The sequence below is a fragment of the Anolis carolinensis genome, chromosome 1 (assembly GCF_035594765.1).
Source record: "Anolis carolinensis isolate JA03-04 chromosome 1, rAnoCar3.1.pri, whole genome shotgun sequence".
In the NCBI taxonomy this organism is placed as follows: domain Eukaryota; kingdom Metazoa; phylum Chordata; class Lepidosauria; order Squamata; family Dactyloidae; genus Anolis; species Anolis carolinensis.
In genome coordinates this window covers 270,156,005-270,182,844 of record NC_085841.1, presented here as the reverse complement: position 1 = coordinate 270,182,844, position 26,840 = coordinate 270,156,005, and the positions used below count along the sequence as shown (strand labels likewise).

The following is a 26,840-nucleotide window of genomic DNA, read 5'->3' as shown; positions in this document are numbered from 1 at the left end:
CTGAATGAATATAATCAGTATTACATTGTAACTCTTACTAACCAATAATTTAGCACAGCTGTTTAAAATTAAAGCAACCATTATGTGTGTCATTATGTATATTAATTATTTTGATAGAAATAACAGACAGTCAAGATTTTTTTAAAGTTGTTGTGAAGTGGCATGATTTTAATTTTGATCCTACTGAATGTACTATTTCAGGACTTATTTATGAAAATAAATTGTGTGTTAGGCCAACTGATTGCCCCTGCGATTACCATGGAACTGTCTACAGAACTGGAGATGTGATCTATGAAGACTGCAACAATTGGTTAGTAATATTCTGAATATTTGTTTCCTCTGTAAGTTCCTTGAATAATGCACAAGATGGAAGGCACTAGCCTTTGCTTTCATAATACTTGAACATTGCTAATTTGTTGCTTGTAATTGGCTCATTCACTCAAGCCACCACCATTAGCTTTTATTCTGGTATCTCTTCCTGCCCAAGTCTCCATATTTCATAAACCAGGATGAGGAATGATAGTGCATGTTCATTACCATTATAATGGGATTTAGGCCCAAACACTTGGGCCTAAATAAATAAACAAAATCTGCTCTGGCAGGGGAAATCTGGTCCTATCCCCCTCACCTTTAAAATTTCCAGAACTTTCATATCTCAAGTAGGACGTATATAACATCTCATAAACAAGGAAAGATATATTTATTTCCCTTAATATTCCTACTATTTATTCTGGGCAAATTACATAATTTCAGAGGTCAGAAAAAAATAGGCCTGCTCTCGACCTCTGACTCTTCATGGTTTAGTCTCAGTTGAAGCTTTCTCTACCTGATTTACTTAGCTGTTTTTCATTTGTTAATTTGTCCCTTAGCTCTGTGTTAACATGATTAAAACATAAATGATTATTTCTTTTGCAGTACATGTGCTGGAGGAAAATGGATTTGCACAAACCTTACTTGTCCAGGTATGTTGGCTTTATCCAAAGTCTTGCTTTCTCACTTTATAAATAAGTTATATATAATCATTTTTATAGAGAATGTTGTTTTCACATTTGTAAATCATTTTCAATGAATTCATCCCTGAAAAGCAATATAGATAGATAGATAGATAGATAGATAGATAGGGGGAGAGAGAGAGAGAGAGAGAGAGAGAGGGAGGGAGATTGATTGAGAGAGAGATAGAGAGAGAGAAAGAGAGAGAGAGAAGGGGGGGCTAAGGTAAAGGTTTCCCCTGACATTAAGTCTAGTCGTGTCCAACTCTGGGGGTTGGTGCTCATCTCCATTTCTAAGCCAAAGAGTGGGTGTTGTCTGTAGACACCTCCAAGGTCATGTGCCTGGCATGACTGCAGGGAGCTCTGTTATCTTCCCGCCAGAGCGGTACCTATTGATCTACTCATATTTGCTTGTTTTCAGACTGCTAGGTTGGCAGAAGCTGGGCCTAACAGTGGGAGCTCACCCTGCTCCCCGGATTTGAACTGCTGACCTTTCAGTCAGAAAGTTCAGCAGCTCAGCAGTTTAATACACTGCGCCACCAGGAGGCCCAATGACTCACTCATGCTTTTAGATAATCAAATGATATATCCAATCATTCATTCGGGCTTTCGGATACTGTAGTTTTTATCATTCATCATCAATAAAACTTTACATAAGAGCACACAATATTTGTGTAGGACGCTGTAAAACTCCATTTCTTTTTGTTGTTAGCTGAATGTTCAGTCTCTGGAGATATGCACTTCACAACATTTGATGGGCGTAAATATACTTTTCAAGCAACTTGCCACTATATTCTGGCAAAAAGTCTTACCTCTGGCAAATTTGCTGTGATTCTTCAAAATGCTCCATGTGGGCAGGTAAGATAGTAACAAAATAAGAGACAAATCCTCATGGTAATATGTCTAGCATATGCTGCCAACTGCTGAATGGTTGTCTTTTTTTGATTTGTTGTTGTGGGTCAGATCCTAGTAGATGGGGCCGGGCTGTGGCGCAGCTGTTGAGCAGCTGCCTTAAATCACTCTGACCATGAGGTCATGAGTTCGAGGCCAGCCCGTGGCGGGGTGAGCACCCGTCAATTAAAAATAAAAAATAGCCCCTGCTCGTTGCTGACCTAGCAACCCGAAAGATAGTTGTACCTATCAAGTAGGAGATAAGGTACCACTTATAAAGTGGGGAGGCAAGATTAACTAATTTACGACCTGGAATGAGGAAGTGCCGTCAGTGTGGATGATGAAGCAGCTGCTCCCCCCTGTGGCCAGAATCGAACATCCCCTCAGAAGAAGGTTAACTTGCCTCTGCGTGTGTCTCTCAGTCTCTGTTTGATGTGTTTATGGGCATTGAATGTTTGCCCTATGTGTGTTATAATGTGATCCGCCCTGAGTCCCCTTCGGGGTGAGAAGGGCGGAATATAAATACTATAAATAAATAAATAAATAAATAAATAAATAAATAAATAGAGGCTGGGTATATCTTATCCAGAATTTTGACATTTGAAATACTTTAAAATTGAAAATTCTTTACATGGGTATCTCAATGTAAATAAACTTTGTTTCATGCAGAAAAATATTAAGCGTATGGTATATAAAATTACCTTCAAACTTTGTTTTATAAAGTGCATATACAAATGTTGTGTTTATACTTGTCTCCCATCTTCAAAATACCTTATTATATATATGCAAATATTTCAAATTTTAAAAAAATCAAACCACTTCTGGTCCCAAGTATTTTGGAAGGTAAGGCAACTCCACATCAACATCGCCATTTGTGGGTTATGTAGATGCACTGTTAGTCTCGTAAAAAAAATTAATATGCATTCTCCACCAACATAAAAAGCTGTTTGTCTAGATATATCAGATAGCTTGTAGTTGTAAATTAATAAATTAGAGTGGTTTGAGTGTTGGACTATGACTCTGGAGCAGGTTTTGAATCCCCACTCTGCCATGTGGAAACCCACTGTGTGACCTTGAGCAAGTCACACCTCCTTAGCCTCCGAAGAAGGCAAAGTCACTCATCCTCCTTGAACAACCTTGCCAAGAAAACCTGTGATAGGTTTGCCATGGAGTTGTCATGGATTGTCACCTTGCCATGGTGAGGGGGCTTGCGTGTTCCGATGAACCTGTGGGCATAGCCGCTGGAGTGATGCACTCCCAGGAATGGCCGCAGGGGAGGTTCCAGACCAAGCACAATCCGAAGACCCAAAGACCTCAACGGCGGAGCAGGCGGAGGATAACATGGTACATGTTACAACGGCTGTGAAGGCGGAAGAAGGCTGCAACAGACTGAGAAGCCACTTTCGTTGTGTTAACCACACCACTGCTGGAACCTCACTCTGTGAAGACTGTGTGTTGACCGGCCGTGCACCGATCTCCACACATTAAAAAAAATCACGCACAGGCGTCTTCCGACAAAAATAAAAACAAACCTACAAAAGTCCCATGGCGATCAGCGAGTGGCGACGGGGGCAGGACTGTGAAATCTGGAAGCCCCTAGTTACAGACTGGCACATGGGCGGTGGATATGGACTCAGTCGTTCTACCTCAAGGACCGAGGCAGTTGAGTAGTCCGGCAGCTGTATCCATGACTGAGCAGCCCTTTTTAGGATCCGCTCTGCTCACCCCACATGGGGAAGGGGCTAGAAAAGGTGCCCTAAACATAGTCTGCCTCTCCTACCCTGACTGGACTGCCGTGTCCAGAGGGGTCACCACTCTGCGGCCAAAAAAGAAAAATGAACTTTGGAACATGGAACGTACGGACATTGTTAGATAACACTGACAGCGAACGCCCCGAACGCAGGACTGCTATCATTGCAAGGGAGCTGGGACGCTTTAAGATTGACATAGCAGCCCTTCAGGAGACCCGGAGAGCAGGAGAGGGACAGCTGAAGGAAAAAAAGGGAGGCTACACCTTCTTCTGGAAGGGACTGCCTGAAGAAGAGCGAAGAATACACGGAGTTGGCTTTGCGATCAGAAACGACCTGGTGAAGCACCTGACTGAAGCACCCACTGGCATCAATGAACGACTTTCAACCCTCCGAATTACCCTTGCCAAAAACCAACAGGCAACTATCATATGCGCCTATGCACCAATTCTAGATGCTGACGAAGACATCAAGGAAAATTTTTACTGTCAGCTGGACACCATCCTATCGGAAATACCTAAGGAGGACAAAATCATCCTCCTTGGGGGACTTTAATGCAAGAGTCGGAAGGGACTCTGACTTGTGGCCAGGGATCATAGGAAAAGACGGGGTCAGAAACAGGAACTCGAATGGCATCTTGCTTCTCACCAAATGCGGAGAGCACAACCTTGTCATCACCAACATGCTCTTCCGCCAGAAAAACAAGCTCAAGACATCATGGAAGCACCGTCGGTCAAAGCATTGGCACCTCCTGGACTATGTTATCACACATGCCAGAGACCGCCGCGATGTGCTTCTCACAAGAGCCATGACAGGTACTGATGACTGCTGGACAGACCACAGGTTAATCCGATCCATGATGACTATCAAGATCGTCCCCAAACGCAGACTCCAAGGAAGAAAAACAAGGCGCAAAATGAACACCCAAGCCCTTCAGGAGCCCTCCAAACGAGCCCTTCTCCAAAAAACACTCAAAGATCATCTACCCACAGAACACCCCGAAAATGTTGAGGAACATTGGAACAAACTGAAGACCTCCATCATCACAGCCTGCGAAGAAAGCATTGGATACCTAACTAAGAAACATCAAGACTGGTTTGATGATAACGACAAAGAGATCCAACAGCTGATTGATAACAAAAGGAAAGCCTTCCAAACATGGCAGAGAGACACCAACTGTGCTGCCAAGAAAAAGATCTATGCCAGTGCAAAAGCTGAGGTCCAAAGAAGAACCAGAGAACTCAAGAACATCTGGTGGACAAAGAAGGCTGAAGAAATCCAACACCTTGCAGATACCCATGACGCTCAGGGAATTTTCAAAGCCACAAAGATCATTTATGGACCAAGAAACCATGGCATACAGCCCCTACGCTCATCAGATGGAACCAAAATTTTGAAGGACAAAACATCAATTGCACTACGTTGGAAAGAGCACTACCAGAACCTGCTGAATCGCAGCTCCAATGTGGCCGAAGAGACCCTCTCACAAATCCCGCAACAACAAACCAGGGATGAGCTTGTAGCACTGCCTAGTTTGGAAGAAGTCAGCAATGCCATCAGCCAACAAAAAAACAACAAAGCCAGCGGACCTGATGGGATTCCTGCTGAAATCTTCAAAGAGGGTGGACCTGAGCTGATACAACAACTCCACCAGCTCATTGAAAAGGTGTGGATGACCGAGAAAATCCCAGCAGACTTCAAGGATGCCATCATCATCACCCTTTTCAAGAAAGGGGACAGAACAGACTGCGGGAACTATCGTGGTATCTCCCTTCTAACCTCCGCCGGGAAAATCCTCACAAGAATCCTTGCAAACCGCCTTCTCCCTGTCTCAGAAAAGACACCCTCCCAGAATCCCAGAATGGCTTCCGCCCCTCCAGAGGAACAGTGGACATGATCTTCACTGCTCGACAGCTCCAAGAAAAATGCAGGGAACAAAACCAACCTCTGTACATGGCATTCATTGACCTTGCAAAGGCATTCGACACAGTGAATCGCAGCGCTCTCTGGACCACCCTCCAGAAAATCGGGTGCCCTGACAAATTTGTGAACATCCTGCGGCTCCTCCATGATGACATGATGGCAACAGTCTTGGACAGCAACGGCTCCCAAAGTGACCCATTTAAGGTGGAATCAGGTGTCAAGCAGGGATGTGTTATTGCCCCCACCTTATTTTCCATCTTCATCGCTATGATACTTCACCTTGTTGATGGGAAGCTTCCCACCTGAGTGGAAATCATCTATCGGACAGATGGCAAGCTATTTAACCTCAGCAGACTGAGAGTCAAAACCAAGGTCATCACAACATCTGTTATAGAACTCCAATATGCTGATGACAACGTAGTCTGTGCGCCTTCAGAAGAAGACCTACAAGCCACTCTAAACACCTTCGCAGAAGCATACGAGAAGCTCGGCCTCTCACTGAACATCGAGAAAACCAAAGTGCTCTTCCAACAGGCACCAGCTAATCCCTCTGCAAAGCCAGGAATACAGCTTAACGGTGTAACATTAGAAAATGTTGACCATTTCCGCTACCTTGGCAGCCATCTCTCCACAAAAGTCAACATCGACACTGAAATACAACACCGCCTGAGCTCTGCGAGTGCAGCATTTTTCCGTATGAAGCAGAGAGTGTTTGATGACCGGGACATCCGTAGAGATACCAAGGTGCTTGTTTATAAAGCCATTGTCCTCCCAACCCTGCTCTACGCCTGCGAAACGTGGACTGTGTACAGACGTCACACCAAACTCCTGGAGCGTTTCCATCAGCGTTGTCTCAGGAAAATCCTGCAAATCTCTTGGGAAGACAGGCGGACAAATGTCAGCGTGCTTGAGGAAGCAAAGACCACCAGCATTGAAGCGATGCTCCTACACCATCAACTCCACTGGACTGGCCACGTTGTCCGAATGCCCGATCACCGTCTCCCAAAGCAGCTCCTCTACTCCGAACTCAAGAATGGGAAACGGAATGTTGGTGGGCAGGAAAAGAGATTTAAAGATGGGCTCAAAGCCAACCTTAAAAACTGTGGCATAGACACTGAGAACTGGGAAGCCCTGGCCCTTGAGCGCTCCAATTGGAGGTCAGCTGTAACCAGCAGTGCTGCGGAGTTCGAAGAGGCACGAACGGAGGGCTTAAAGGAGAAACGTGCCAAGAGGAAGGAGCGTCAAGCTAACCCCGACTGGGACCACCTTCCACCTGGAAACCGATGTCCTCACTGCGGGAGAATATGCAGGTCAAGAATCGGTCTCTTCAGCCACCTAAGAACACACACCCAAGATACCAAGGTTGGAAGACTATCGTCCTCGAACGACGAGGGATCGCCTAAGTAAGTAAGTAAGTAAGTAAGTAAGTCATAATTCAGAAGGGATTTGATAAGAGTGTGTCTTTACTCATGACGGCAATTTAACAATTATGAATCCAGTGTTATATCACTTCCTTTTTCTAATGTTGTTTGTGTATCTCGTGAAGGAAGAAAACTGTTGGCTAGCAGTATAACACCAGGGCAGGGCAAAATAGTAGGAGACATGCAGGAAAATAGGTAACTGATCTGATGCAGCAAAGCAATTCTCACATTCTTGGGGGATTCCATAAATAGTGTATTTTAATAGGCTTTTTTTTAACAGATTCAGAAACTGGGTATTTGATGTAATTGATGGCAGTTAAGACCTCAAGTTAGTAATGTATAGTAAGTTAGTAAGAAAACCAAGTTTTCTTCTGGTCCTCAAAAATAACTTACCAGCTTTTAGGAGGGGATTAAAAGCTACCAAAATTTAAGATAACGAGGGACATGTTTTTTTTGGCTTCTTGCTATATGCCTTTACATTTTACTGGGGGGAGGGGGGTTGTAAAAAAGAGGAATGTGTCATGATTTGTTTGTTTGTTTGTAACTTGAGGTAGAATCAGATGGAATATGTAGGGAAAATTACCGCTTCTTAGGAAACCAATATTGCACAGGTTGAGGGATGTGTGTGGAAGGATTCCTGTGTACTTGGAGATTTCCAATTAAGGTCATGCTTATTTGTTAATGTTTTCCATCGTTAGATATTACAAAACAGGCATTTCAGAAGCATAGACAATCTTGGGTAGAATTGTTATAGTTCGTCAAGTCAATTTTGATTTATGGTGGCCCTATGAACCCTGGTCTCCAGAGTCATAGATCAAAACCCAAAGTACTCCATTGTTCATTTAGGATATGGAGCATACATGGAAAGCACTCAGTGCTACACCCTCCTAGATTACATAGTCTCCACCAACATGTTTTGAAGAGAAGAGAACTAGCAACATTTAATCAGTAGTGTCATGTATTACATGAATGCCTCCCTGAAACCTTAGCAACTGTAAACCATTACCCTTACCCATGGAAACCATTCACTGTAGTTAGATGCTCAAGCTGCTAGAAATTACACCCCTCATCTCCCTCTCCCTTCCTTCCATTGTGTTTTATTTATAAGTAGAGGTTTACTTATATATGACAGATATACTGAAATATATAGACACATAGCAACTTTGGGAAGTAGACTGTTGGTGGCCCTATATCCCTCAAAATCCAAATTGTCAACATATCTTCAAGAACATTCAGATTTTTATTCAGCCCACTTTTATCATGTATATATCTGAATAAGCATAACTTGGTGCTGTATTGGTGTATTCACCCAAATCTCATCCCTGGAATCTCCAGTTCTTTCTGTGCTGCTTTAATAGACCAATTGTGCATTTTGAAATTGATTTCATATAATAAAGCACTATTATTTATCCAGCAAAACATTCAAATTGCCACTTTGGAAGATCTTCTAAATGCTTTAAAAAGCATTTGAAAAAAGAAGAAAATAAAAAGGTATCATTCCTAGATAAATTTTGGATTTTAAAGTCACAAAGAGTCCAGTCATCTAGATTCTTAGCCTTGATGATAAAAACAGTCATCACACAGTGGGCAAGTTCAAAAAGATGTAAAATTCAGCTAGTGATTGCCACAGTTTAACTTTATCTTAGTTTCAGTTTTCAGTGTCACTAGGCTTTCTAGTTTGTTATGATGAGAAGAAATTTTAATATATAAATTTCATTTAAGTGTTTATTGAGTGAGCCTCATTCCATGAGAAAGCAGCTGCTGATAGCTGAGTCAATGATATGAAAGAAATGATTCACTGAAACAGAGAATCACTGTTAGTTTTTGGGTGGGAGGAGCAGTGGAGTTGTAGTGTAATCATGATAACAGGCATATCTGTATACAGAGGTCTTCAACATGCTCTTTTCACATTGGACAGTGACAAAAACACCATACCCTGTCAATTTGTTTTTCCATCTTACCATGTTGGAGTGTTCATCTCGTCAAGTTAATATGGTTGAGTGGTAGGCCAAAATATAACTTTTTCAAACTCTTAGCCAGTTTGAAATCAATCCTTTATTAAATGCTAAATACCAGGGTTTGCTTTTGTTGCATTTTGCACTCAAGGCATGAACTTTACCACTGGATGTAGCACCTTCCTATGTTTCGGTGGGAGACAAAACTGATAACTTGGCCATTGAAACTGGTATAGTTTGTTAGACATTTAGCAAAAGATGCAGCTTCTGTGTTTCAGTATGATTGGCATTCTTGCTACTGAATGTTAAGTGTTCCTTTTGCTTTTTTAGTAATATGTTTTATCATTATGAGACAGCTGAGCAAAAGACTGATTAGTAACATGTTGAATACATATGATGCTGATGCTGCACTCCCTATGGCTAACAGATTCTGCCAATGGCATTCTCATTCATACCTTCTTGATACTTTAAATTAGTCATTTTATGTTTAAGTATAGGATTTCCATATTTCATTTACAAATTTCTCACAAAAAGGAATGGAGAAGCCCCCCTGTAGTGAGTGGGGGTAGGGGACCTCTTATTCATTGTTGCAGCATGCCTTCTTTTAAATTATTTATTTATTTATTTAGAGAAATTTTAGTCTGCTCTTTGGAGTTATGCTATGTAGTCAACCAAATTATTTTGAGATGCTACTCTTTATCTTACTTACAGAATCAAGATGGTGCATGTATCCAGTCAATTAGTCTTATTCTCAATCATGATTCCAAGCGGCAAGTGACTCTGACCCGTTCAGGAGATGTTTTGGTATATGATCAATACAAAGTTAATCTGCCATATATAGATGGTAAGAATTATATTTCAACTGAAGTATCAATTGGATATGCACCTATTTCCTATACATATTTCAGTATATCTGTCATATATTGGTAATAAGGAATAATGATTCTTCTTCGTGGTGTATGTGAAATTGCACAAATAGATCTTGTACACAGGTGTCTTTTCCTCACATGCCTGGCATTTCTTCACGGAGTCTACGGCGTAGTCATTAAACAGTTCGAGGTCAACACCAGAAGGAGGTAAATTGTTCAAGGGATATCCACAAGAATGATCAAATCCATTCCGAGTCAAATATATGCTTTTTAGTTAGAGTAAGAGCTAAGGGCAATTCCTTCGCTGCTGCTACTGCTGCAGATGAAAGGGAATTGAGGTTTTAGCCCTAACAGCTGTCTATATATTCAGGGGGAATGGGAAGGGCTAACACCAGAAGGTTTTTAAGAGCTCTAGAGAATTCTGACATGTCTTACATCTGTGTACAAGACCCATATGTGCAAATTTCACAGATGACCACTTGAAGAAACATAGTTACAGATAAGCAATCCATTCTTTAACTAAATTAACAAATGCAAATGTTGTGTTTCAAATTATGTGTGCATGCATATCATGTCCTACTATTATCACAAGTTCCCTGATTTTCTCCTATTTATATCCCAGCTCATTTTTGATTTCTTATTTCATGCTCTTAATATCTACATTATAAATGTTATATAGACTCTCTTTCATCTCATTTTAGATTTAGATGGGCTAAATATCATACATGGGGGGAGGCTTCTAGTGCTTAACAGATTTTTGGTGTGCGGTTTTCCCCTAGCAAGATGGCTTGCAGGGGAGAAATTGCATCACAAGTATTAAAAACAGTAAGAAGCAAAACAGAACTCATGATGTCATGATAATGTTTAGATTACTGTTAATACATTTTTCTCTAATATTCCTTTTCTAGATTCTTTTGAAATAAAGAAAATTTCCTCTGTATTTTTGCAAGTAAAGTCATCTATTGGATTACAAATATTTTATGACCAAGATGGTTTGAGACTTTATCTTGAAGCTGATGCTAGATGGAAAGATGATACTATAGGGCTCTGTGGAACATTCAATGGAAACACTCAAGATGATTTTTTGTATGTATCATTGCAACTTAAGCAAACCCTGTTAATTGCTTTTGTTTTTATTAATTTCATTTGTAGGAGCTTGGAAATATGGATTAAGTTCTTGGTAGCCAAACTAACCAATAACTTATTATTTGGATCCTTTCTCTTTTCATTTCTAACTGAATTAAGCTGCTCAGCAAATAGCAGCTGAGTATTTCTAGCTCTTCTTAAGTAGCCTATTGTTCAAAATCTCTTCAAATAAAGTTTAATTCAGAGCCAAACTATACATAATGCAAGATATCTGTAACTAAATCCCAGAACTGTTATATTGAAATGCATCTGGATTTGTGTTCAAATGTGTGTTCACAAGAGTTCACTTAAATAGCAAAACACTGCCTCCTCCATTTTCCCAGTCCAAATTGCTTTCCATTTGTTCCACAATGTTATTTATTGGTTGTTATTGTTCTTTTGGTGGATGTGAGGAAGATCTCCAGTTGGAGTGCCAGAGAGTACACCTCCAATTTTTGGAAATTCTTGGAAAACTTCATCAGCTTGCACTCCAGTGCACGATAGTTCACCAATGGATCCATGTGATGTCCATCTACAGGCAGGTGAGGATGAAGACTGAATAGATACATGTTGCTGATTTTTTTATGAGGGGAATGGGTTACATTTTTATTTAAAACTTGTAAATAACACCTTGAATTTAATAGAATTAAATGTGCAATTCATGTAACTGCCATTCTGGTCTCAAAATATATGCATTGGTAAAGTTTCCTTGAAATAACAAGGTAGTACTATATTTTTAAGTTCTCTGATATACCTTGAGGATCTATGTGCTATCAGAGCCTCTAGGTGCAGTGGTTTTCAACCTGTGGGTCCAGTTCACCAGCTATTAGGATTTCTGGGAGGTGAAGGCTAAAACAATTGGGGACCCATAAGTTGAGAACCACTGCTCTAGTGCAAATCGTCTATAACTTTATTAAATTGGATTAATTTCATTTTCCTCAATGCAATGATGATAAAATGCAATTGATATTTCATTATTGTCAGGACTTCAAGATATCCCTTTTGATAGCCTTTAAAATGCTTTCTACACTGCCAAGTAAAATCCAGATTATCTGCTTTGAACTGGATTATATGACAGTGTAGAAGAGACCTCAGAAGCCCTTTTCCAGAGAAAGTGAGAAATTCATTAAAATCACCCAAGATAAATCAAGCTATACTATTGTGAATACATTAATATAAGTTTTCTATATGAAGACAGGAAGAGAAATGTTCATGGTGATTGGTAATTGAGACTTCCTTAGAAAGAAATTAAACCCATTTTATTTGTCTAAACCAGAGTTCTCCACTGTTAGATAAGAGAAGCTAAATACTTTTTTATTATTGAGAAGGAAAGTTTTGCAAGGCTGCTACATTTAAAGAATTTAAAACTAAAACACAGTTATCTATTTTTTTAACAGCCACTTATGCAACAGAAGCTTGCAGCATCATTACAAAAGAGCTCTTTGCCCCATGCTTTTACTATCTGAGTCCTCTCCCCTATTTTGAACAGTGTAGAAGAGATACTTGTAAATGTGGGCAGGCCTGTGTGTGCTCAGCTCTGTCCCATTATGCCCACCTGTGCCAGAGATTTGGAGTGCTGATAGACTTTCGGAGCAATGTCCCAGAATGTGGTAAGTGATTTTTCTTCGTGAAATTAAAGTGTCATCGTTTCTTTGTTGTTTTGTTTAAAATTTTAATTAATTGGATCCTGTTGGTTGGAGCTGATGTTCCACGAGGCCCTTTCTAACAATATGACATGATTCTATTAGTTGAATTCATTATCTTGATTCTATAGAGCAGCAGTTCCCAGCCTTTGGTCCTATAGGTGATTTGGACTTCACACAATTCCTAACAGCTGGTAAGATGGCTGGGATTTCTGAAAGTTGAAGTCCAGAACAGCTGGAGGACTAAAGGTTGGGAACCACTGCTATAGGGCAAAGGGTAGAAGAGGAAAGGTATTATTGCTGTTCTATGAATTCTTCAACAACCTAGTTGTAGACTTTTTTTAGTTCTGCTATATATCAGGAGATAATATTAGTATTAATATACATTTATATATCAGCATATGTACACAGTTTTTAGAAGCGTTGTGAAAAAGATTCAAGTTGTATTAAAAATTCCTTTACTCATCCCTCTCCCCCCAATTGTCATTCTGTCAAAAATACCAAAGTAAAGGCAATGTAAACTAATCTGAAGGCATCAATTACATAACTTTAACAGTGGGAAAATGAACTCATGAGACTGTGTTAGAAAAATAATTCTGGTTTACACCAATGAATTATTTGGAATTTTTTTAAGTAGAAAGTACAACTGTTTGTATTTTGCTGGATACAAACAGTGTGATTTAGTATTAATGATAACTTATTTAAGGCTGGAATCCTGTGCATGCTTTTCAGAGAATAAATTTCCCAGACTACAATGAAATGTTCTTTTTAGTAAGCCAGTGCAGAAACTGGTATTCACTATTCCATCCAGTGAAGCTTACCACACTATGTGGGATGAAATGTGTTAATAGGCTTTTGAGAGCAGATTTTAAAAAATGCACTTGGCTTGTAATATGAGAAGTCTGTTTCATTTGGTTAGCTCTTTCATGTGAAGATACAAAGGAGTACAGTACCTGTGCATCTATCTGCGGCAGAACCTGCCAAGCATTCTCTGTGCCAGAGGTGTGCAGTGATGACTGTGTCGAAGGTTGCACCTGTCCATCTGGAATGTATTTGAACATCAAAACTGACAGATGTGTGCAACAGTAGGTATACTCTGTGGGGATGACATTATCACTTTGTAAGTGTCTGTGTTAGATCTTGCAGAATGTGTTTGTGTGTTCTCTCACAAATTAAACAACGTAAACTGAAGAAGCAGAAAAATGGGGATAAGTTGGGAAAAACAGCAAAACATTTAGCTTTCCCAAATAATTCACCAAGTACCCTAAAAATATAAGCAGCTGAGCAGTGATGAAAATATGGAGGTTGTTGAGGCTTTTGAGGCTTTTTGTCACTTTTTTACCAGTTCACTCCAAAATATAAGAAAATGTCATTCCAGCACATTATCATGGCCTTTCTAAGGATCCCCATACTTTTGCTTCTCATTTATTGAATGTGACATAAGCAACAGTACTAGCCAGCAGACAGAAATCCATACAAGATTGTGTGCCAAATCTAGGTAATACAGCCATCAACTTGTGCAACCACGCAAGGAACCAGTGAACATTAGATTATCCTTGCTGGAGTAGCATTCTGTTTTCACATGGCTCAGGAAAATTCACAAGCACTGACATACAGCCTTTGATAAAGGAGCTGATATATAGATGTCATGATGAATAGTCAGTGATACCTCACCTTCCAAAACTTCCAATACATTTACTGAATGTGTCATAAGCAAAAGTATTGGCCAGCAGAAAGGGATCGACACAATCACTGTAACCTTTTTATTCAGACAGCCTTTTAAAGATGAAGGTTTTTGAGATCAAGTCAGGGTGTATTATGCTTTTTGACTTTGAATATATTTTAATGATTTTAACTGGGATTTAAAAAATACTGTTTATATTCAATCCTGTTTTAATGTTTGCACATTTACATATTTTAAACTGCAGGAGAGATAAAGAGGGGTTTAAATAATAATAATCATCATCATCATCATCATTATCATCTGATTCAGTATTATTACAGTGTAATTTATTATGTGACACTATAATAGTGAGCTGGTTTGTTAACTAACTTACAATCAAATTACAGTCAATTTTAGTAGAGTCCTAAAATCTGCTGTGGAAGGAAAAGACACATTTATTTTTATTGGATTTGTTATTTGTTATAGTCATTATATACATTATCTTAAGACTGAGGTAGAAAACATCTCGTTACAGTTAGAGAGCAATATTTGTTTTGTGTAACACCTAGTGATATTTAAAACAAAGCTTTTGTGTTTTTTGTTGCTGTTGAAAGGAAAATAGGCATTTGTTGTATTCCTCAGTTGGTAGGAATTTTCAAGAACCCTGGTGCTGTTTTGGGCTTTCTTTACAATTAATGTGATTCCATAGAACAATACTTCTCTCTCTCCCCCCCCCCCCCCCCAACAGACATGAATGTCCCTGCTATTTTCAGGGAATTGACTACCCACCTGGAGAAAATATAATTACATCTTTAGGAAAATGGTAAGCTATTCTCAAACTTTTGGTAATATCTGATGTAATGTTGTCTGAGGATTCTGTCAAGCCTGCAGTCTGAGAAATAAGTGTTCAGTAATAGATGCAGTGCTTGAATATGTTTTGCTTTTTAGTTTTTCAGTATCTGCATAGCATTTGAATTCTCTTCCTTGAGCAAAAAAACTCCTTCAATCTAGGAAACATTCTCCCATTGACTGAAGTGAGAGAAGACAAAGTCCATCTTCATTGATTTCTCCTTCCTTTTGCAGTTCCTACATTGTTCCAATGTTGTATTTGTTTCAATGGTCCAGAAGCTCCATCAACTTTTCAGGGTAACTCTTTGAGGAGGTAGAAGGAATTGCATAGGAAATGGACTGTCAGCAAAAATTGGCACTCTTCTCTTTTATTGGTAGAAATGTATTGTGATTGAAATCCCACTGAGGGGATGCTCCTTGTTACAAAAAGTTTGTTAAGATCCAAGTAAATGCACTATATTTTTTGGTCTTGAACAATCTGTGAATACAGATCTTAGACTGAATGAGATAATTTAATCTCTGTAGGCCTATGTTATCTGTTCTAACCAGTAATTGCTCCCCTGTTTCCACTGCCAGAGATCCTTTCCAATCTTAGTACTTGATACCCTTTGACTGGAAATATCAAGACATAAAGAGAGATTTTTCTGGATAGTTGTATTTTACTAGTGACCTATATTTCTCTCCACTCTTTGGCAATTATTATATCCAGAGTCCCTCTCAAGGGAATATATCTATGTGCAAGTATCACAGAATGGGTTGTGTGTGCTTTAATGGCACTTCTTACAAGCAGGATGATTTAAAAACAAGTAGCAAAATAGAGAACCTGGTAGACTATTAAAAGAGAAACACAACAGTATTGATATGTTCATCTTTATGTTTAATCAAATAAAAAGATGCTATTTTTGAAAGGGGGAGAATGTTGCCAAAGTGAACTCCATCTTTATCAGTTATTTGTACTGTATTTATAGAAAATTTATTTTTAGAAAACGTGAAATTTGGTTTTGTAGAGGAACTGTAGATAAGTTCAGACATTGAAAGGGGGCATGGGACCATTCTGCTATGGTTGGCCCAGTACTGAATGGTTTTCTCGTTTATAGTGTCTGTTTGTAGGTTAATAGTGGGCAACTAAGTTGGGATATGGGCTTCAATTCGTGTTGAAATCTGTACTTGTGAACTTACCCACTTCTAATGTCTACACCTATCATAATGGGCAACCTATATTTTTGGGACAATGGGGCCCTGGTGCCACCTTTCAAAATAAGATTTCCAGAAAATAGCATATATGAATTGTAGCCCCTTTTTGATGAGGAACATTGACAACTTATATATTTTTCAGCCATTGCAGTGATGGAATAATGAGCTGTGAAGAAGACAATGTTGGTATGTGAATTTAACGTTATATTTTTTTTACCAGGAATCCTTGCCAGAAGTGTCAAGCCTGTGTGTGTGTAAAGATATGGAAAAGGGATAAATTAGTTAACTACAGTTGCCACTAAGTCTGTTCTTACTAGAAACATGTTAATGTTTTGTGGCCTATAATATAATAGAGGTAGTGGGAAGATAAAGATAAGTGAAGCTAATACAGTGCTTTCTGAAATGCCATTTTAAAAATTTTTACTCAAAGTATGTTGGTCACTTGGATGTAGTAAAAGATAAGGCATGTAGGCACAGTGAAGATATAATACTTCAATCTTAACTATTTTGAGGATTTTGAGGGTAGCATAGTTCCTTCTCTTTCAAAGAATTCTCCTGTTCTGCCAGCCTTAAATATGCTTTTGAGTTATATCAGTACTAACATTGACAGCACTTAACATTAATGAAGATCTCCCGTACTCATGAGAGCAACCACAGTTGTTGAATTTAGGTGACCTGCAGACTGCTAGTGAATTTGAAAAAGTTGGTGACCAGGAGAAAGAAAACCATAGCTGCAGTTTCTTGAATCTATTGAATTCAGTGGAAATGATATATACAACTGTACTCTGTTGAATCAGCCTGAAGTTCTACCTTGTATAGTATCCAGCTTCCTATAGTGCCCAGCCAAATGTCTCCAGAAATCCTACGGACATGGGATGAAGGCAATATCTTCTCCTTCTGTTGGTCCCTATGAAATGGTAATCCTGACAACTATTGATCATTCACCCTTAATGCATTTGTCCAATACACTTTTAAACCAATCTAATTTTATGACCATCTTTAAATACTAAATTAATTATTCCTGTGAGAAAAAGGTATCTACAGTACTATTAATTTTGGGTCTCCTATCAGTCAATTTATTCATATAGTTACATGGAATTCCAGAATTAATTCAGAATGGAGTCTGATTAGCAGCCTGAAGAAAGCATACTTTGTAAGTAGCATACTGAATGTGACATTTGTATTTACATTCTGTTTTTCTTTTTCTTTGTAAGTCTATGATTGTCCAGATGGCCAAATCTATGTAAACTGCAGTGATCCGCAAACCATGAAACTTGGTAGGGAGAGAACATGTGAAAATCAGCTACTAAACCTCACTGTCTCTGCACATCTTCCCTGTTTTTCAGGATGTACATGCCCTTATGGGTAAGTAGAAATGTTTTGGTTAGTCTGTTGTTGGGCTTGGCCCCATGCGAGCCACCCCGAGTCCCCTCAGGGAGATGGGGCAGGATATAAAAATAAAGGTGTTGTTGTTGTTGTTGTTGTTGTTGTTGTTGTTGTTGTTGTTGTTGTTGTTGTTATAAAAGGTGTCATAAAACTACTTTTGCATTCCCCTTTAATAATGGGATGTCTGGATTTGTACAATAAAGTCCCCATATGTTGATGGAGTATTTTCCCTGTTTAGAAATAAACTGATTTTTTTGCAAATGCAGGAACTCAAGATTACGGCATTTAGTCATAGAGAAATATCCTGCACAAATGGATGTAACAAGATCCTGCAGATGAGGCATCTATGGTTATAGGAATTAACATATTGGATTAGCCTTCAAGAGATTTTAAATTCAATTAATGAAATATGCTGAGGGGAGGTAGATACTGAAGTTCAACCTCTTATTTTGAAGTTCGTCTCATTGCCATCATCATTAGTACTTATCTGAAAGTGAAGTTAGAAAAAGAATGACTATTTTTCAGGTTTTTCCATCACCCCAAAAGAAAAAACACTCCTCATTGTAATAACAGCTGGTGTACTGGATCAAATAACTTATAAGAAGCTTAAATGAATTCCTGAAATGTTTGAAAAAAAATCATCACTTTCTAATTTACACACAAAAATAATGATTTCAATTGAGTTCAGGAATGTTTCTTATCAATAGCCAAAAGAATTACAGAATTAATGCTGCAGAAGGAATGTAATTTTGAAACTACCTTTTGCAACAGCAATGCCATTCTGTTGTTTGAGTGAAATACGCAGTTGTTGAAATAGAGTGTATTTCAGTTTATTTTTAATTTCAGATGTTCACAGTAAAAAAATTATGTGGTAGAAAGAGACACATAGACACATAAATGGCAAAAGACCTCATCATACCAAATGCAGACATTTAAATTGTCAATAATAATATATTTTATAAATTCAAATAGCTTCTTTTTTTCGAAGATAGGTTTTAATAGTGTTTAATGGTGATGGTTTTCTGCTAGTGCATACATCTTATTAATAGATAGAGACTGCACAGAAAACACAAGCAACACCTAGCCTTTGAGACATAATGGACCAATTCCAATCTGGACTCAGGTCTGGTTATGGTACTGATGCAGTCTTTTGGGTGTGTCCCTTTAGTCCCCTTCCCACTGTCTGAGCCGAGGCCACCTTCTTTGTGGTATGCTAAGTATGGCTTACCTCTAGTTTCCTCTACTGACTCTGACCTGTGTTGACCCTATCCACAGGGGCTTACCATTGCTGCCTTCTAGGGCTGAGACTCGCAGTTTTCTCCACTTTTGCAGGGTTCAAGAGTGCACCGTCTCCTTGACAGTGGAAAACCATGAATCATATAAAAAACCCACTATTTTTGTAACAAGAGATAATACCTCTCTAGGGATTTCTTGAAGTTGACCATAGACTAGCACAAAAGACCTACAAATGCATAGAAAATTGTCCAAATTGGCTGACCATAGAGTTGTGCTGGGGAACCTTGAGTTTCCTATAGAAAACATATTAATAAAATCTATGGATAATTAAACCCGCAAAAGCTAAACCTGAAAATTTGGATGGCAGACTATAAAAAGGTAGATAAGTCGGCAAAGACAGTGCAATTGTGAGAGAGCCATATGAAACTATCAGGGAATAAGTAATTGCAGTGGATTCTCTAGCAAAGTGATCTAAACTGGCAAGGAAGATGAACAACAACTAGTCTCCAGAGTTACATAAACATTTGGAGGGCAACATTTTCATTTTTTTTCAATAACCAGTCTAAGTCTGCTATTGTTTGGTAGAAGTATGGTGTCATCTGGCACTCTTTTTTCTAGTTTTCACCACTCCTTCCTCCAAGTCTAATCCTGCTTTATGTGTGAATCTTTGCAAGGTTCATTGACTCTGTCTCTCCTTTTTTCAAAGCATGGAAAGTGATCCTTAGTGAAAACTGTACATTAGATGTTTTTGCACAATTGCATACATCTCAGTTCCACCACTGTATGGGTGTGCTTGCATTCATGTGTGTAGGAATATCAATCACTGATGGTACTGGCTGTTGTTTGAAGATGCCAGTATGGCACATCATTGAAATGCCAGTGAAATTGAATCATGTCTAGCTGAATTATAGGATCTCTGAGCAGGTGTGTCATTTCAGTTTATCTGTAGGCTGCATATTGAACATTTGACATTTAGAAATAATGGCAGTCATGAAAAAAGGCATTTGTCATCTAAATGGCATTTTATTTTTATGAATTCTTAGATCATTGAAATCAATCTGGCTGCTTGGCTTTTCAAGAGAGAAAGCTGTTAGCACTTGTTTTATGCAGTATAATATTACAGAGATGAAGCTAGCACTTTGGTCTTGCCTTGTCAAAGTGATGCTCTTTCTTTCTGAATGTGGCCTATTTAGTTGGTAGCTCAAACCAGTGGGAATTTTCAGTCGTGTCATTCATTATCCCCATCTAAGAAACTGACAGAACACTTCAACAGTACTTTCTATAAAAATCCTTCATATGCTTTAAAGAAAATTAAAAGATGTAAGAAAAATTGTGTGTTTTCTGAAGTTACTACCCTTAATGAAATAACTGGAGAACCTGAAAAATGATTTGGAAAAAGCAGACATGCTGAGGAAAACCTGGCTACTTTTCCTTGGCTCAGTCTACAATGGGCTAATTCATCTTTTGATAAAAGTGCTCCTGTGAAACCTTCAGTGCCATTTATGTCAAAGCATTGAACAAAACTGGAATCGTGTGAGCCACTTTGTAAAAAGTTGCATTTGTTACAATGGCACTGATTATATCTTGCACCAAAACATGAATGCTCACTGACTGATTTCAGATTTTGTTTTCTAGTCTAGACGGGTTCCCACTCCCTCCCTAAAAACTTTCTCCTATGGGAAATGCTACAGCAGAAAGATTGTTCCTGTAATCTAGGAATGGCTAGATATTTTCTGGCATCAAGACTTTCATAAGATGGGATAAGACCTTTTTCAAAGCCATACAGAAATAGAGAAGGAAGAAATAAAAAATAATTGACAATGAACACTATTATATATTTTTTATAGCTTTGTTAAACACGGGGATGTATGTTTCAAACCAGATGAATGTCCATGTTCTTGGAAAGGGAAAGAGTATTTTCCTGGAGACAAAGTAATTTCTTCTTGTCATACATGGTAAGTGTCAACTTTATTTTGAGATTTCATATCCCACCTGCAAAAACAGTGATTCTGTGTTGCTATTTTTCCTGTTTTACTGTTAACAACTATATTTTGGTATTTAAATAGCCTGTATTGTCAGATTTCAAAATACATTTAATGGACTGGATGCTAATAATGGGGAAACAACGAATAGCAATTAACAAAAATAAAAGTGTTGTTGTTGCTCACTTGCTTTCAAGTAATTTCTGAATCACCTGGCAGGATTTGTTCAGAAGGAATTTACCATTGTTTTCCTCTGAGACTGATAGAGTGTGACTTTTCTAAGGTCATCTGGTGAGTTTCCATGATTTAGCAGGGTTTCAAACCCTGGTCTCCAGAGTTATAGTCCAACCCACGAACCATTATGCCGTACTAGTCCATGAAATGTTCACAGCTCTAACAATTTAGAAACAAACACCCTCTATTTTTAAACTTCTTATTTTTAAACATTTAAAACTTCTGTCTTTTTACCTGTTTTGTATTTTGAATTGAAACCAAGGTCTTTTGGAACCATAAGGAAATTCCATTACAGTGTTAGAACTAATAATAGGTTTTTATAATAATATAACTAATCTCTGAGTTATAATACCATTTTTCTGAACCACTTCATATTTAATTTAGAAGCCTAAAGATGATGATGATGATGATGATGATGATGATGATAATAATAATAATAATAATTATTATTATTATTATTATTATTATTTTATATCTTTACCCGCTTCTCCTTGTGGTTCAAGGTGGGCTACATAATCATTAAAACACATAAACATTGTAAAAATACCACAAATACACATATTAAAATGAATTTCTATAAAGATACATATTAAAACATATTTCTATAAAATACATATTAAAACACATAAAACAGAGATTAAACAAAGGGCACATGTTTAAAATTCATGCTTAAAAACTGGCTGGGTAGGCCTGCTTAAACAGAATAGGTCTTTAGATTATTTTTAAATTCTGGCAGCTGATTTAGCTGTCGGAGCTCTTTTGACAGGTCATTCCACAGTCTTGTGGTGGCTGACGAAAAGGTCCTCTGGGTGACAGTTGCCAGTCGGGTTCTGGCTTGTTGAAATAACCGCCCACAAAGGACCTAGGCGTTTAGGGCGGATTGTATGGGAGAAGGCAATCCTTCGGATAACCCGGATCCAAACTATATAGGGCTTTAAAGGTCAAAACCAACTCCTTGTACTTTGCCTGGAAACTAATTGAAGTGTAACCTCATCCAGAACTGATTGATACACTTCCATCCCCAGATGTCTGGATTCAGATGTCAAACTGTTGTTCTCATATGCAGCTTCTTCCCGTCATCCAAGTTAAAAGAAATAGTATTGCAATGTTGCATCCATCATAAAAAATAATGCACTGAGGAGCTGCATAGAAATAGCTTTGACTCTTATCCTTTTCATCCAATCCCTGATCTTATCATATTCCTTATCCCAGTATGGTCTATTTGTTCCGTCTTGTTTTCACTGGGTCTACAGAGCCTCCAGTCATTCAGGCTGTTCCAGTCAGCACTAGCCAATACTTTGTTTGGATGTCTTTGTCCACTCCAGCCTTGTGCTGACTGACCGCCTCTGCCTCTTGTCAGGTTCTCAATATCTGCTCTAGAAGACATTTCTAGCCTTTTGGCCATCCGATGAAGCGACTTACAAGCCATCTCTACTTGGCAGGAAGGTAAAGCGATCCCGGGTTACCACCCCTATTTCCCAAGGCCTGTACATTCAGTGATCATTTGCACACATTATCTTCCCTTTTTTTAAGGGAAAGAGAAATTATGACAATATGCTGGGTTTTCTCTTTCTGCTCAAAAGGAAACAAAAATAGCTGAGAAGACTAAAAACAGGCTTCTTAATTGCACACAGTAGAAGAAAATGTTAGTATTTATTTTCTTCTAGTATACATCTTCAGTCATTGCCTACCAACATGTTAGAATTCCACACTATGCCTTACCTGTGGATACTTGTTTTATAGTATACTCAATGTGAGCTAAAATGTAAATGTGTGCTATTATTGATCTCTGTTATATGGAGTTTGTGACTCAGGCTAATGGTAACGGACCAAAAATGGAAGTTTTAATTAATACCCATTGATACAGTTGTTACGTATGAAGGGAAGGATTGGTTTTTATTATTTGTTGGAAATTCAGTTTTAAATAAATATTTGTAGTGATTTAAAATAACATCAACTACTATAGAAGAAAATTCAAAATAGCATCTGTTTCTGATGTCATATCTATGTCGCAAGTGGATCAGTTTCTTTCCTTTGAATGTTTTGATATTTTCCTTTCCATTTATTTTTTCTGTTCTTGTTCTTTGTAATGTTGTCAGTGATGGAAATTGTGTATAGCGCTCCAGATCTTGTTGCACTGCAATTCCCAGCAGTCAATAGTTAAGAATACTGTGAACTTCAGTTTAACGGGAGGACCACAGAAGCCCTGTGTGTAGTCTATCATGGTTTACATGGTATTCCTTGTCTGCAGAAGCTAGTATGACTCTCTTCTTGCTGCCCTTCTGCTGGCAGATGAAACTTTCTGACCCACAAACTTCTGGGAAGTTCTTTAGTAATATGTTTGGGTTTTTTGGCTGACTTTTATGTTTTACTCAGTAGCTTAATTACATTTCAACAATACCTTCAATATGTTTTTCTGTGATAGATTGACCTGAATTAAAATGAGAATTTGAACAAACTTAAATTATTGTTCATTAGAGTGTGCAGTAAATATTAAAACAACTTCAGCATGAACAAGATAAGGCTAAGCTGGGCTGCTAATAAATAGAATATATTTACAATAAAGTAGGCCCCTGGCAATGAAAAATATGACATTATTGCCTTATATATACTAGAACATACATTCAGCATATAGCCACCTGGGTAGATTAAATCCTTATAGTAGGACCCTTGTATCTACTGGAGATATGTTCCTGCTGAGCTGCAGTTACCTGAACTGTGAATATGACTGAAAGTAATTGGATAATCTGAATTCCAGTCCCAACATATACCATAGAATCACCAGAGGATCTAGACATTCTTAGAGTGGTATGCTCTCTAGGACTTAATTAGGTTTTCAAGGTGATTCTGTAGTAACTTCTGGGGTAAGCTTACCATGGAAACCTTCTGTAAGAACTAGCAAGTTCCTAGAGAGGCCATATTTCCCCAGGTTCAGGTAAGTGAAACCACGCATGTGGGCTCTGCAGTTACATGGTCCTTTCTGTACTTCTAAATTGAGCTGCCATGATACCACTTCTCTTTTGTATTGCATCAAGTTTTGTCCATCAATCTGCCCTGGAAATGGAGGTTAATACGTAGACTATTCTTTTCTGGTGTGTGTTCCATTTCAAAGGAACTGCCTGTTTTATGGGTGCACTGTTTTATGCTGGTAAATGTTCTCTAAGTCACTGAAATATACGTTGAGACTGCATTTATTCAGGGGCTCTGGATCAGAACTATCAACATCTGGAAGCAGATAATTTTAGTATTTTGTTTTCAATGGAATTCATCATAATCATTAAGACATTCCAGATTATGGCCATTGTTGAAATGATTGATTTTTCTCTTTTTCAGTATCTGCCATCATGGATCTTTTGAGTGCACTTTCCATCCTTGCCCATCAATGTGTACTACATATGGAGATCGCCATTACAGAACTTTTGATGGGCTTTCATATGATTACATTGGAAATTGTAAGGTTTATCTAATAAAGGTAAAAAAATTTAATTGGTAAATTTATTGATACTTAATTTTGATTTAGGTAGAAGCTATGCAGTTTAAAACTTAAGGAAGAAAAGTGCTTATCTCTATAAACGATTACAAAAAGGGTATTATGTATGAATATATATGACTACCACTACTGGAAGATAAAACTTCACCTCATAGATATCACTTTTCAGTTGCGTGTACCTACAGTGTATTTATATGTATGCTGAACTCACTTGTTTGCTTATGATGACCCCATGAATTTCACAAGGTCTTTTTAGCCAAGGAATATTTGGGAATATTTACCAATTCCTTCCTCTGAAATACAACCTAAAGCACCTGTCATTTATTGGCAGTCTCATTTTCTTGTAATCCAGCTACCTACAGAAGGCCCCACATTTGACAGCCAACATGACTGGTGCTGAAATAAGAAACATGTTGAAATTGACTGGGAACCACAACCTTGCACACACTCTTGCTATCATAGTATGCACTGGTCACGAAAGGACTCTAACTCAATTCCAACATTTCCCTTCCTCATCTTACTCTTACAGGGATTTGAGACAGCACTGCTTTTGGGGAGGCCCTTTGCATTCCCCCTCCTTTTACTAAGACAGATATCCACTGTATTTGGATGACCACCCCAGTTTAGATGGAACCTATATTATGACTATTATGTGGCTTATAACATCTGCCTCAATGAGAGCATCTCCACTCTCTACTTAATCAGTTGCTTGTTTCCATACCTTCAGATCCAGATATCCTATAGCTGGGCCTTCATACGACAAATAGTTCAGTTGAACCTTCCACTTCTTCCCTAAATCCACTTGTGTGGAATCAGAACCCTGTTTTCCCATAGAATAACCTGAGCATCTTTTGAAGCAGGTTTCTGGAATGGGTAAGGTGCTATACCTTTGAATTAAAAACATTGAGCTACCTCTCCAAGACCCAGTCTTTAAGGCAGTGGTTCTCAACCTGTGAGTCCCCAGATATTTTGGCCTTCAACTCCCAGAAATCCTAACAGTTGGTAAGTTGGCTGGGATTTCTAGGAGTTGTAGGCCAAATCACCTGGGGATCCACAGGTTGAGAACCACTGCTTTAAGGGAATCAAACTCCAAGACACTCCTCTGACTGTTATCTCTATACTCTGGCATTGTGGAAAGTAGCTTGCTATTTTTGTCAGATTCTGGCTTCAGTTCTCTCCACTTCAAGGAGAATCAAAAACCTCTACTGAGTACAAGAAGAGACTGTGCTGCCTTTGCAAGCTTCCACAACCAAATTCAATTATTGCCAAAACAGCACACTCCAGGTCCCTCCAGCTTCATGATAAGTGAATGTGGTATGTTTGTTTTCATCATTTGTTTGTAAGTGTAATTGTCTGCTTTTCTCCTCTTCTGTAGAGTTCTTCAATTACTAGTTTCTCCATCATTGTAGAAAATGTTAACTGCTTTAATACTGGAATAATTTGCAGAAAGTCTATTTTCATTAACATTGGAAAATCATTCATAATATTTGATGATGACACTGGAGATCTGGTAAGCTCTAACAGTACAGAATGGAATATATATTGGTTTGACTATGGATGTGTGTGTGTGTGTATTTTTTTTTACCTCCCAGCCCTGATGTGATGAACAAATAAAAACTAAATAAACCACAATAAAATATTACCCAAAAACCAGTGTTATGTGCTCTGTAAAATGCACACATGACACCAGTCTGGTTACTGCATTTTGTACCAGCTGCATTTTCTGAACATTTTTAAAAGCAACCCCATGTAGAGTGTATTACAGTAACCTAATGGAGAGTTAACTAAGGCATGAATTTATTGTGGCTGATTCAGGAAGGATAACGGGCAGAGTCTGCTGTCCAACTCCCAGAAGTCATCCTTCAAGGCAACCAGTGAATGACTGAAAATCCTGGGACCAAAGCCCAGTAGATACCAAGGGCCCACTGTATAAATTTACCTAAATCCTAAATATAAAAGGGTTTTTGAACATTAGCATAATTTAAAAAAGTGTTTTTAAAGTTATTTACTAGCAGTATGTTGTTTGATTTTTTTGCAGTCTTATCAGTCTGATTATTTATTTCTTTATTTATTTTTGGCCAGAGTCCACTGAGTTACATAGACAAATTACAACAAATATATATATGGAAAGCTGGGTTTTTCACACTTGTTAATTTTCCTAATGAACGCATCACAGTAATGTGGGATCAAAGAACAACTGTTCATGTGGAGATAGGGCCTCAATGGCAGGTAAGCAAAAAAT

At 38.3% G+C, this 26,840-nt stretch overlaps 1 protein-coding gene across 1 annotated transcript in view; it reads left to right on the top strand.

The window, feature by feature from the left end:
* otog (otogelin) overlaps positions 1 to 26,840 on the top strand; it is a gene marked incomplete at its 5' end in the record, with an annotated part of 110,491 nt that overhangs the window by 7,900 nt on the left and 75,751 nt on the right. The window contains 15 exons of the mRNA XM_016993132.2: positions 202 to 310; positions 916 to 962; positions 1,702 to 1,847; positions 9,639 to 9,771; positions 10,705 to 10,882; positions 11,339 to 11,463; positions 12,319 to 12,531; positions 13,484 to 13,649; positions 14,976 to 15,050; positions 16,413 to 16,456; positions 17,485 to 17,635; positions 20,740 to 20,847; positions 24,442 to 24,580; positions 25,974 to 26,108; positions 26,681 to 26,827. Coding sequence (XP_016848621.2) covers positions 202 to 310; positions 916 to 962; positions 1,702 to 1,847; positions 9,639 to 9,771; positions 10,705 to 10,882; positions 11,339 to 11,463; positions 12,319 to 12,531; positions 13,484 to 13,649; positions 14,976 to 15,050; positions 16,413 to 16,456; positions 17,485 to 17,635; positions 20,740 to 20,847; positions 24,442 to 24,580; positions 25,974 to 26,108; positions 26,681 to 26,827 — 1,916 coding nt within the window. The remainder of the gene's footprint in view (positions 1 to 201; positions 311 to 915; positions 963 to 1,701; positions 1,848 to 9,638; positions 9,772 to 10,704; positions 10,883 to 11,338; positions 11,464 to 12,318; positions 12,532 to 13,483; positions 13,650 to 14,975; positions 15,051 to 16,412; positions 16,457 to 17,484; positions 17,636 to 20,739; positions 20,848 to 24,441; positions 24,581 to 25,973; positions 26,109 to 26,680; positions 26,828 to 26,840) is intronic.